The 13,191-nt window shown below is 46.5% G+C and overlaps 1 protein-coding gene across 1 annotated transcript in view; it reads left to right on the top strand.

Annotated features, from left to right (window-relative positions):
- Nucleotides 1-1,441: 1,441 nt before the first annotated feature.
- The window catches only part of kcnb2b (potassium voltage-gated channel subfamily B member 2b), a gene marked incomplete at both ends in the record, with an annotated part of 280,694 nt that continues 268,944 nt past the window's right edge, over nucleotides 1,442-13,191 (top strand). Inside the window, one exon of the mRNA XM_084325909.1 lies at nucleotides 1,442-2,071. Coding sequence (XP_084182035.1) covers nucleotides 1,442-2,071 — 630 coding nt within the window. The remainder of the gene's footprint in view (nucleotides 2,072-13,191) is intronic.

The following is a 13,191-nucleotide window of genomic DNA, read 5'->3' as shown; positions in this document are numbered from 1 at the left end:
TCAAATCAAATCATGTATAGGAGATACAGTAGGATAAAGGAATAGTTATGGAAAGCGATGTGAGCGTATACGTGGGATCTGGAACAATGTTTGGAAATCATATTGGTAAGTTTTTTTTGACAGGACGCATCCTCCCCTTAGGCTATAAGTATAAATGATTTGTTGAGGTAAGGCTTTACGAATACGACATATATTTTATATGAAACGTTTCTAGTATCAAATTGATAAAAGGGGCTCCTTTTGTGGCAGGTTCATTACAAAACCAGGGTGAGCAAAATATCAAATATCAAAATGTAATTGAAAACTGTTGCGTTCAGTATGCATTGTGTCACTCTATACAAGTCTGTTTCACTTTATTGAAAGACGTCATTTGCACTGATGGAGATACTTTATATTTAGTCAGGAATACTGTCGTTTAGACAAACATTGTTTTGTATTTCTGGGTGAAACAACAATAGGTTCTGCCTAACCTAAGAAGATATGGTTGTGGCCCCCTATACATTCACATAATGATACAAATTAATGATGTATTAGGCTACTTTTAGTTCATGTGAGGTTTGTCTTAGCCCACTATTGTCATATTTTGACCAATGGACTATTTACATGAAGTGGACTCTGTGCTTAAATGCTGCCATGGCATTTCTGGACTGGACTGCACAGCAAAGCAGCCATGGTAAATCGATTGTTAAATTATTTATTTTGTCCTTTCCTTGTTATAATTATGACAAATAAGGATTATCAATAAGCCAAACATTAGGAGCTGCTATTTTTTACTTGGCATGAGAAGAAACAGGTGCCTCTGCTTAAGTGAGATGTTTTTATTTATTTATTTTATTTTATTTTATTTATCCTTTATTTTGCCCGGAAGGTCCCCTTGATACACGATATCTTCTTCCAGGGAGTCCCGGTCAAGTTTTCACATAATAGAACACATAATATATAAAAGCTATACGAGGGAAAGATAACACAGTCGACCTCAAGTCAAGGCGAAACATAACAACATGTTTCCTTCAGGGCCGTTTGTCTAAAACACTTTTTAAAGGTAATTCAAAGGTGGGCCCGGTTCTAAGGCATGGTGCAGCTCGTTCCAAACCCAAGGTGCTTAAAAGGAGGAAGCAGTTTTACCACTCCTCCCCGGGGATGTGTAACATAATCAGATTGAGAAGATCTGGTGCTGTAGTTGCTAGATCTACTTGATAAAATATGCAAGAGACACAGCGTACACAGAGAGAGATGTAGAAAAGCAGGTGAAGGGATGTGCACTGAACCTCTTCCCTCTCATGTACCCTCTCTTTTATTTCCCCAGCCATGGAGGGACTTGTCTAAGGAGGATCCAACATAGCTACGATTCTTTTTGGGGGGCTTTTTTTTTTATATTTTCTTCTTTTATTTCATCCTCCCATCTTCCTGGATAAGTCCCCCTCCACCTAACTCCAGCACCATGGCTGATAAACTATCACCGGTCGGGGGGCCTTTAGGACCGGCCGGGGGGCCTTTAGGACCGGTCGCGGGGGTCAAGGCCCCTAACCTCCGGACCACTCCCACCCTGCCGCCCGAACCCATCGACATCATCCGCACGAAAGCGCGCTCCCGGAGGGTTCGCATCAACGTGGGCGGTCTGAACCACGAGGTCCTGTGGCGGACCCTGGACCGGCTGCCCAGGACGCGCCTGGGGAAGCTGCGCGACTCCAACAGCCACGACGCCCTGATGGAGGTCTGCGACGACTACAGCCTGAACGAGAACGAGTACTTCTTCGACAGGCACCCGGGCGCCTTCACCTCCATCCTCAACTTCTACCGCACGGGCAAGCTGCACATGATGGAGGAGATGTGCGCCCTGTCCTTCGGCCAGGAGCTGGACTACTGGGGGATCGACGAGATCTACCTGGAGTCCTGCTGCCAGGCGCGCTACCACCAGAAGAAGGAGCAGATGAACGAGGAGCTGAGGAGGGAGGCGGAGACCATGCAGGAGAGGGACGGGGAGGTGGATTTTGAGACGGTCTGCTGCCCGGACAAGAGGAAGAAGCTGTGGGATCTGCTGGAGAAGCCCAGCTCCTCTGTGGCTGCCAAGGTAAGAAACCCTGGTGCATGATATACACAGGGAGCGTGATCACGCTGCCCACACCCACAGACTCTCCAGACTTCCTGTTCAGGGATTACACATTCACACCGGCACGGTTTCTCTTTATCTCTCTCTCTCTCTCGCTCTCTCTCTCTCTCGCTCTCTCTCTCTCCTATCTCTTTCTCTCTCTCTCTTGCTCTCTCTCTCGCTCTCTCTCTCTCGCTCGCTCTCTCTCTCTCTCTCTTTTTCACTCTCTCTCTTTTTCACTCTCTTTCTCTCTCTCGCTCTCTCTCTCTCTGTCTCTCTGTCTCTCTCTCTCTCTCTCTCTCCCTCTCTCTCTCTCTCTCTCTCTTCCGGCTCACCACACATCACAATCACTCTTAATGAGAGGACGACTACCACCCCCACAGCTTATCTGTCTGAAGCCTGAAAGGAATCTGTATTGTATTCTTACCAGGTGTTTTGTGTCTGTGTGTGTTTGTTTGTTTATTTGTTTGTTTGTCTGTGTGTTGGTACAGTATGTATGTGTGTGTATGTTGTAAATGAGGGAGACCTCAGTGCCTTTCTCTAGAATAAATAAAGGTTTGAAATTAAACTAAATGTGTGTTTGTGTGTGCGTGCATGCATGTGTGTGTGTGCGTGATGTGTCTATATGTTTGTGTTTGCGTGCGTGTGTGTGTGTGTGTGTGTGTGTGTGTGTGTGTGTGTGTGTGTGTGTGTGTGTGTGTGTGTGTGTGTGTGTGTGTGTGTGTGTGTGTGTGTGTGTGTGTAATCGTCCCGTGTTTCATCCTCCTCTTCCTCAACAACGCTGTGGTTAAAGGTGAATGAGACACAGAACAAGCCGGAGGGTCTCTGTGGGGTTGATTTGCGGGGCATTTCTAAAGGAAAAACAGAGGAGAAACTGAGGAGTCAGATGTTGATGTATATCTCAACAACACAGGCGAGCGAACACAAACGCAGACTCACCGTTTCGACACTGATAAATGAGAGAGAGCAAGCTCTCCGCGTGGAGGAGGGGGAAGTGTACTGTTAAGGTGTCGGAAGACATGTGGCAGAAGCTCCGTTAGGAAGCGGTGAGCCGAGGCACCGTGTTTCTTGGTGCACCCGATTTCCACCGTCTGTGTGTGGAGGATGATGGAGGATGTAGTGGTTCGTAGACATGTGTGGAATCCACTCTTGTCCAGCCACTGTTGACGGCACATCGGGACATTATATATAGGTAGGGATGGGTACCGTTCACATTTGAACCGATACGGTACCGGTACCTGTGAATCGAAAGCGGTACCCAACGGTACCTTTTTTTCTGTACTTTAAGTCTCTAAAAATGTAATCTACCTACCTCAGTTGTGAAAAAAATAAGTCAAAACTTCAAATAACCACACTTTCAACCGTTTCAAGTAAAATCCTAGGTAAGTGTATATTGTGCGTGTGAACGTTGACGTGAGAGAAAAAAAAGTACCGAAATCTGGCACCGACGGATCTCACGTGAATCGGTACTCGGTACTAGTACCGGCGTGATTCGGTAGGTACCTTTAAAAGTACCTAATTCGGTACCCATCCCTATATATAGGGCTTCCTGACATCTGTGTTCAGTTGTGTGTACGATTGATCGAGAGCTTCATCTCCTTTTGATTGGCATTAGCAGGTGATCACTCGTGTCTTTTGCATCGTCCACAAGACAGACACATAGTTTGGACTTTCATGAGGTACACCACGTGCCTGTAGCCCAGACAGAGAGGCTCTGTAACCCTATTTAAGTAATAATACATGAGAACCAGTGGTATGTCATGAATATTGCCACGGCTGTGATGTGCCCGCAGCGTACCCTGTTAACTATAAACGACTGGATACATATAGAGGACGGGCCTACATCTAACGGTATTAATAAAAACAGCATTATTACACATGCCAATGCAACGAAAGATGAGCTGGACGGCGGCGCGCTGGAGAAAAGCCGCAATTATCCTTCAACACCACCAAGTCGACGGCCTGGGCATTGAACTGGCCCAACGCCCGGACCTGTCCGAGGTACTGATGACTTTTTCCGCTTGCATTAGACTCCTCTATATCTATCCACTCGTTTATAGCGGGTACGTTAAATCAAATTTAACGTTGTCCACAGAGTAGGTCATGTTGACCGTTTCCGTTTGATGAATGGCACTTCAACTTTCTACAACATTCTAAAGGCAACGCAGTGGTGATTTAAACGTGAGTGTATCATGGATATACTCACGGCTTAGAACGCTCTCGACCAATCACAATGCGTGGTCGGACCTACCTGTTAGATACACTCCTAGTGTGCGGCTCAAGTCGGGCAGGTCTAAGTAGGGGTGCCAACTGTTCCGTATTAGCCGAGACATCCTGTAAATTGGGCTTCCTTCCCTTGTGTCCCGTATGTTGATTATATATTGAAATCATCTGTGGGAGGGGATAGGGGAGGGGAGTGGAGACGAGTGGACAGGAGCTAGCGTGCTCTTGTTTCAGAACCATAGTTTGTTCTATGTGAAGAATACTCTCACACGTAGTACTTTTCTGCTTGCCATACGCCTCCAGGAAATGAAACATAGATGGATATTTCAAATGTTGTTTATTTCACAGATATGCATTTCTTTGTGTATTCCTATCCAATGATGGCATTTCTTTGTGTATTCCTATCAAATGACTGCATTTGCTGTAACAATGCTGATTTTGAGCGATTCTCTATGTAAAGATGCAACAAGAACGACTGCTTGTTTGAGTCATACACTTCATATAAGTAAGGGATTCTGCTCGGACAACTAAATCTGACAAGCCCATTGTTCAGTTCAGACTATCCTTATGATCAAGTTGGTAAATGGTCTGAAAAGGTGCAAGTTCAACATTTTGTTGATCATTTTACATGTTAAATTGTGCAAAGCACAAGTGGAAGTTAACACGAGGCCTTTTTTTATTTGTATTTAAAAAAAATATGGGCTTTCTATATTCCTCACCCATCCCAATTTAGTCGTTATGCCAATTCCCTTCCTGGTCGTTGCACGCATTGCCCCACTGTCGGCCTGGGGAGGGTGTAGAACTACCACATGCCTCCTCCGATACATGTGGAGTCGCCAGCCGCTTCTTTTCACCTGACAGCGACTAGTTTCACTGTACGTTACTCTGTCCTCATGTAAATGCGTGCAGAGGTTCACGCTATTTCCCCCAGATCCCCTCCCTGCTGAACAGACACCCCGACCGGCCAGTAGGAGTTGCAGTTTACAACAACCAGGACACGTACTGTACCCCACCGGCTTCCTACCCGCTAACACTGCCAATAGGGAGGTGTAGTCTGACGTCACTGGTTGTTCCACCCGTATAGGGATTTATCATTGGGAAAATGGATTATCGGCTATTGTAACAAATTGTTACTAACAATTCTGCCGCATGGAAATTGAAAAGCTTTCCATTTTTGCACAAAATGAGTTCCCTTCTATCACTAACATTATTGTTTAAGCATTTCTGGTTGAAATAAAATTTGGCGATTTTCTTTTAATTAATTGTGAATATTTTCATCTTGAGATTGTGGATGAATAAGCACAGAAAGGTACACCATGCAAATGTTAATGATTTAAACGAGACGATTTAGAAATGGGCAATGGGGAAATACATTGCGTTGGACAGAGGGTGGAACACGAAAAACGGCAATGACGTAACCACTACACCTCCCTATTGTGTTAGTAGGGAGGACTGACCAAGCCGGAGGTACCGCTCACAGCTGGATTAGATCCCAGAGTATCTGCGCTGGTAGGCGAGTGCTTAGTCCACTGTGCTACCCAGCCGCACCCTAACTTGAGGACTTTTTAACCCAACAAGGTTTCACGTCTGACTGAGAGAGGCTGTTTAAGAGATAAAGTGACACCACAGCCAAACACACACCCCAACACGTGTCTGCATCTCCTTCAGGCCACCCGGTGTCCCTTCTTTGGGAGTGAGAAAGTTGGCAAAAACAGGTGTAAGCCAAGCCAATCACTGAGTGGAGGCTTTTTGTTTCAAATCTGTTGCTTACAGTGAGTCAGGGCAATTATTATAGGATTATGACAAAGGTTGGCATGTGACAAGTGCCGCGATGCCAGTTATTTTCTATACAGTCATGTGAACCTTTTCGATCGAGTGAGTATTGAATAGAATCAAGAGTAGAGTGATCGAGTGGTTTTCCCTCTTGCCGGGGCCACATTTATTTTAGAAGACCTCACTGTCCGATCCTCTGTTGAATCTTACCTGAGGACACTTTGGATTGGAAAGACACTTTCAAGCCTGTCTGCAATCAAATGTAGTCCCCACCTCCTCTCTCTCTCTCTCTCTCTCTCTCTCTCTCTCTCTCTCTCTCTCTCTCTCTCTCTCTCTCTTCTCTCTCTCTCTCTCTCTCTCTCTCTCTCTCTCTCTCTCTCTCTCTCTCTCTCTATTTCTCTCTCTCTCTCTCTCTCTCTCTCTCTCTCTCTCTCTCTCTCTCTCTCTCTCTCTCTCTCTCTCTCTCTCTCTCTCTCTCTCTCTCTCTCTCTCTCACTCCCAGTCATCCATTAGGCTGGTCAGCCTTGATGAAATCCAATCACTGGTAATTTACGGTAGGTCTCCAGTATCCTGCCAGCCATCATTGGGCAGGGCAGGGCGGGGGCAGGGCGGGCGGGGTGGTGCGGGGGCGGGGCAGGGCAGGCCAGGGCAGGGCAGGGCGGGGCGGGGTCATATTCCATGTCTGAGGATCATAATCACTGCGTCGTCCAGTGTGACAGGGACCGGCCAGAACTCCACCCGCGACGAATGCTGTTTCCGACAGCTCCCCCCCCCAACTTAATTATAGGTGCTTTTGGACTGGAGTGCATAATACCAGAGACACTCAACTAGATTAGCAGGTGGGCCACTTTGACCAAATCTATTGCATGTCGAGGCCAGAGCTTATCGACGGGGGAGGGGGTGTATGCGCTCTCGTTATCTATGCTGCATATTTGTTAGACCCAAATTGCGCTGGTCGTTATGTGGTTCTGTGGTTATAAAAGCAGGCTACTTCAAATTGCAGTCTCGTTTGTACAGATATAACCAATCCATGCAACCCCAAGACTGTTAAGGGAGCACTGTAATGCAGAACGAGGTGAAAATATACTAATACTAATAATACTACTAATAATAATCAAATGTATTGAAATCAAATCTTAGAGGATAGATAGATAGATAGATAGATAGATAGATAGATAGATAGATAGATAGATAGATAGATAGATAGATAGATAGATAGATAGATAGATAGATAGATAGATAGATAGATAGATAGATAGATAGATAGATAGATAGATAGATAGATAGATAGATAGATAGATAGATAGATAGATTAATAGATAACAAAAAACAACAAAAGATCAAATCAAAGGATGAAGTTGAGCCATGAACCAAACCATAACAACAGGTGCTGTTTATATTATATACAGTACATTCTCCACCACCCTGGCTAAGATAAGAAGCATGAGCCAAATATAAATATAGATAATGGTACTGACAGTGTTAGGGTGGTGTCTATAGAACCCAAGAGCAGAACACAAGGCACAGGGTATTTCATGGTAAAACCCTGTAGACGACAAGGCAGGCAGTGAGGGAGTACAGGCGGGGGATGTGTGTGTCCATGAGGTCCCAGGATCGTCCAGGCTGGTGATGTCCAAGGGTGGAGGTGCAGGCCGGAGGTGTGTGATCCTGATCCTACACACAGGAGAACAGGGGTTAGAATGACGCAGGCTGGGCGGTCAGGTGGCGTAGCGGAGATTGCGTTTGTCACCAAACGCCGGAGATGCTGGATTCGCCTGTTCGAATCCAGCTCACAGCTCCGGGGTTGTCACCAGCTTCTGGCCGTTCACACTAATACAATTGGCTGTATTAGAGGGTGGGAAAGCTGGCGGGGTGGGTCTGGGTCGTTGTAAACAGCGACTCCTACAGTTCGGTCGGGGCGCCTGCTCAGCGCGGAAAGGATCTAAGTGGGATAGTGTGATCCTTCCACACGCTACGCCCTCTCAATGAGAGTCCGCGCTGCCAGGTGAAAAGAAGCGGTTGATTGGCTAGACGTGTGTCGGAGGAAGCACGTGATAGCCTCCACTCTCCCAGACCGACTGTGGGGGGTAAGTGCACAGCGACCAGGAAGGGGATTGGGAATTGGCATAACGACTAACATTGGGATGGGAGGAAAAATCTGAGGAAAAAGGAGGGGGAAAAAGATAATTTTTTTTTTAATAGAATGACGCAGGCTACAGAGCTCATAAAAACACACTATAAATAAATATATAGCGTATATAGGTCCAGATAAGAGTCCTAATACCAAGACAGGTGAAACAACCCTCAGACCAGGAGAGGCAGGGGTGCAGGCCTCCTATCCTGGCTCAGTGATGACGTGATGAGGTGTGTAGACTGGCCCAGGTAGGCAGGTTGAGAGTGAAGCGGGAACATGGAGAGACCCATATAAGGTAGCGGGACCTGCTGATAGACAGGGGAGAGAAAGGCCCTGGCTGTGGCTGTAACAGACAGATGGAGACTGGAGTTAAGTAGTTAACAGTTGGATAAAACAGTAGTACATGTGCAAAAAACAGCAAGGTACGACAATAGAAGTACCAGTGTGCAAAATAAGTCCCTGGTGTAAACATTGAGTGACCTTAGTCACGCTGTCGGTCTGTGTCCATTGTCCTCAGTGGCCCAGGTCCCCAAAGGGACAGCCCCCCTACCGTGTGTGGATGCATTAAAAAGCCTGATGTTTCTGGGAACAAAGGAGTCTTCAAGGCATTCCGTCCCTTTCAGGGAGGTAATAAGTCTATTACTAAAACAGGCTCCTCTGATTGGCTAGTGTGCTGTGGCGTGGGGGGTGGTTGCTCTTATGCAGGATGGATAACACTTTGTTCAGCGTCCTTCTCCAGAGAGTCCGTCAGTAGAGAGTCCAGCACTAAGCCGGACTTCCTGACCAGCTTGTCCAGCCGCCTAGCGACTCCCCCTCCTTCACCTCCCCCCACCTTCACCTCCCCCACCTTCACCTCCCCCCACCTTCACCTCCCCCCACCTTCACCTCCCCCCACCTTCCCCTCCCCCACCTTCACCTCCCCCACCTTCACCTCCCCCCACCTTCACCTCCCCCACCTTCACCTCCCCCTCCTTCACCTCCCCCACCTTCACCTCCCCCACCTTCACCTCCCCTACCTTCACCTCCCCCCACCTTCACCTCCCCCCACCTTCACCTCCCCCCACCTTCACCTCCCCCCACCTTCACCTCCCCCACCTTCACCTCCCCAACACACCGCAGCGTAGCACTGACCACCACGGATTGACGAAACATCCGCAGCGTCTTGCCGCAGACGTCGAATAACCTGAGCCTCCTGCGACAACCGAGACACTTTTGCGAATCCAATGAAGCCAAAGTGTGAACTCAGATATATTTCGGTGAGAGAAGTCAAGGGACTCCCGTTTGTAATTACCAAATATTTTTTCTGTCAGAATATCGATTGATTTTACCGCAAGATTTCAGATTATTTCCCATGGTATCTCTACAGATTCCTCAGAATCTCTAGTGTCGGATAATGCCTATTTGCTCTAGCCTCTGAGAGACGGTGATACACTCATCTTCAGAGGGTTCACATCAAATACGGTTTGGAAATGTTACCTGAATATAATAAACGTCCCTGTGGGCCGATGAAAGAGTTGGGGTCAGATTTGTCCCGCAGGCCGTCAGTTGAGCATCACCGGCATACTGGGCCTGCCCCCTTAACCCTTTCACTGCCACACTACAGAAGGTTAACCCTTTACTATCACACTACCGACGGTTACCATCGGTAGTGTGATAGTAAAGGGTTAACCTTCTGTAGTGTGGCAGTTAAAGGGTTAACCTGCTGTTGTGTGGCGGTGAAAGAGTTTTTATTCTTGTTTTTTTTTATCTTTCCCCCCCCCCCTCCTTTTTCCGATTTTTCTCCCATCCCACTGTTAGTCGTTATGCCAATTCCCAACCCCCTTCCTGGTTGTTGCGCACTCCCCCCATACTGTTGGTCCGGGAGGCCGGAGACTGTCACATGCTTTCCTCCGACGCATGTGCAGCCAGCCGGCAGCCAGCCTGGCAGCGCAGATTCTCACCGGGAGAGTGTAACGTGTGGAAGGTCACACCAGATCCTAGTGAGGTGAGCGCGTTCTACTACTTTTTTCACACCAGATCCTACCCTCGCTGTGCAGGCGCCCCGACCAAACTGTAGGGGTCGCTGTTCACAACGCCCAGGACCCACCCATCAGCTTTCCCACCCCTAACACTGCCAATTGTGTTAGTATGAACGACCAGCCAAGCTGATAGCAACACCGAGAGCTGGACTCGAACCCAGCCTCTCCAGCGTTGATGGCGAGCGCCTTGCCCACTACACCACCTAGCCGCCCACGTCGGTGAAAGAGTTAACCTTCTGTATATTGTCGCAGTGAAAGGGTTAACCCTTTGGTAGTGTGACAGTGAAAGGATTAAGATAAGATAAGATAAGATAAGATATTCCTTTATTGATCCCCTTGGGGAAATTCAGGAAACCACCATTAAAACCACCATCACCTGTTTTAGGTGGACTCTTCCATTCCCCCAGACAGGTCGAGGGAATCACGTGTGATTCAGCTTTAGCCCCTGGTGTGACTGTACTCAAAGATCCGGTACAATGATGTTTTAATTCAGTCATAAAACGTGTATTGTGAACTGTTCATGTCACCGGTATAATTATTTTCCGCTTCGGATGTATCATTTGATTTGTTATAAGTGTTTCAGGTCACCCTCTCTGAGCACAGCCAACTCTCAGTAGGCCAGAGGGGGGCGTGGCCTTCTGTTCACTAAACACATAGATGCTTGATTGGGACTGGGATGATGACACTGAGGACCAGGGACTATAGATGTGACTGATGGGCCAATTAGACATAGTGGGATTGACTGATGAGCCAATCAGAGTAACCCATAATATATTATTATGCAATATTTCAAGGGAGCCGATTGTGATATCTGAAATGGCTTGATTTAGTTGATATCCAACAAACAGTTCTAACATTTTGGGAAATTCTACACCAACATACCTTCCATTAAAGAATGAAACAAGAAAAGAAAAGAAACAAGATTTTCATTGTACTGAATCTTTAATATTTTGCGCCGGGGGGCTTGGCGTAGGAACAGCAAAAAATATGGTAATAACACTGAATACTCTATGAATCAGGGCTGTGGGTTTGCCCGGCTGCTGCAGAACGGAACAGAGGAGAGCTAGAGTCACTACCTCCCTGCTCTCTCTTCCTCCTCTGCGTCTGTGGCGGTGCTCTGACGAGTTCGTCATGCACGGGCAATATTCTCTAAATGAAATAGTGATTTGTGATTGACAAGGACCCTGCGGTACCCTCCTCCTTGGTAATTGCGTTGCGACCACACAGCGCCATACATCAGGAGGAATCAGATACGAGGGGGGGGGGGGGGGGGGGGGTGCTGCCAATACGGAGTTTAAGACTAACTGGGGGTGTGTGCAGGTGATACTTTTAGATGATATTCAAAGTGATTTACATCTTCAATTGAGTCCGTCCCTCTGCTCTCTCTCCCGGCGGCGTCTCCATATTGCTGACCTGTTCACTACTGTGCGGGGGAAGCCTGCACCGCCTCGATGGGAAATCCCAGCCTTAAATCAGATTACATTGACATTCTGCTGAGTGGTCCAACGTGATTCTAATGGGCAATGCCGAGCCCCGCCTTCCTGATAACACTACACTGTAAAACAAAAAGAAAAAAGTTATAACAAAATTGTTGGCTCAATTTATACTCTCAAGTCACCTTCATCATGCAGTGGCTTTGTTTCGTTGTGGAATCGACTACATAGGAATGATGTCAACTTGATATTTACTATTCACTCTCTTCTATTTATTTGATTCAACAACAACAATAACAACAACAAAAGGAAAATATAAGTTGAGACAACAAATATTATTTGACATTGGGGGGGTGATCCACAACTGGAAAACACAGTTGTTAAAATTGGAACTATAGACCCTGGATTCTCCCAAGGTCAAGAGAAGCCTTTCTTTGGGCACAGGCTCGGCACGGCTCGGCACGGCTCACTGGGGCGGCTTTACTAGTCTGTGAATGCCTTACTAGTCTGGTACATAGCTGTCTACTTTTATATGAGACAATCTGAGCAGCTTTGTCGAAAGCCATCACACACCAAGCCATCTCATATACATACTGTACATACATACATACATACATACATACATACTAGGGATGCACCGATATGAAGATTTGCCACCGATACCGATACCGATTGTTCAACTAACACAATCGGCCGATACCGATACCGATACCGATATTTGTGGCAAAATATTTTTTTTAAATATTTTTTAAATATTAATTTCTTTTGTAATATATTTTTTTTTGTAATATATTTTTTTTTTATGAAACTACTGTATATTTGTCTTACAAATTGTGCCCACCGATATGAACATAGGCCTCTTTACTTACTTAAAAAAAGGAAACATCAAGAAATAGCACTATCTCTCTCCCAGTATGTTCTGCAGGGCTGCAGCTAGATGCTAGTTCTCCCAGCATGGTCTACCTGCTGGGCTGCAGCGAGATACTATTGTCTCAACCAATGACATTTTGATTGACAGTCGATTCTGCCAATTACGTCACACACCGCTTGCACCCGCCTCTGCTGTTACCACCAATCGGCAAGCGTGTTGCATTTTTTACTTCTGCTTTTGTCCGCCATTGATTTTGACGACAGGTTTTCTAGAACAACAACACGGCGCGGCCGACGTTTAGCTTTTAGCTCCGCAGGATGACTTAAATGAGGCATAATGATTTTACTGCAACTAATGTTATAATAAAACAAAGCCTTTCTATACATGTGTCTGATTGAAAACGTTATTAACAGATTGCAGAATGGGTAAAACTCAGGGCTCTGTGAGCAACGGAAGGAACTGAGCTAGTATGAACGCTTGCTACGTTCGGGTAAATAATATGCTGATGTTATGAACGTGTAACACTAACTATATAATGTTAATGCCACAAAACTAATGCCTTGTTAATCATAAGTAGTAACTTTGATGCAGTAGCTTGTGTGTGTGTGTGTGTGTGGGCCGGGGGCGGCGTTGTGCAGGTAGGTCGCGAG

This window comes from Notolepis coatsorum, assembly GCF_963971535.1.
Source record: "Notolepis coatsorum genome assembly, chromosome: 12".
Classification (NCBI taxonomy): domain Eukaryota; kingdom Metazoa; phylum Chordata; class Actinopteri; order Aulopiformes; family Paralepididae; genus Notolepis; species Notolepis coatsorum.
This window is presented reverse-complemented; position numbering and strand designations above follow the sequence as displayed.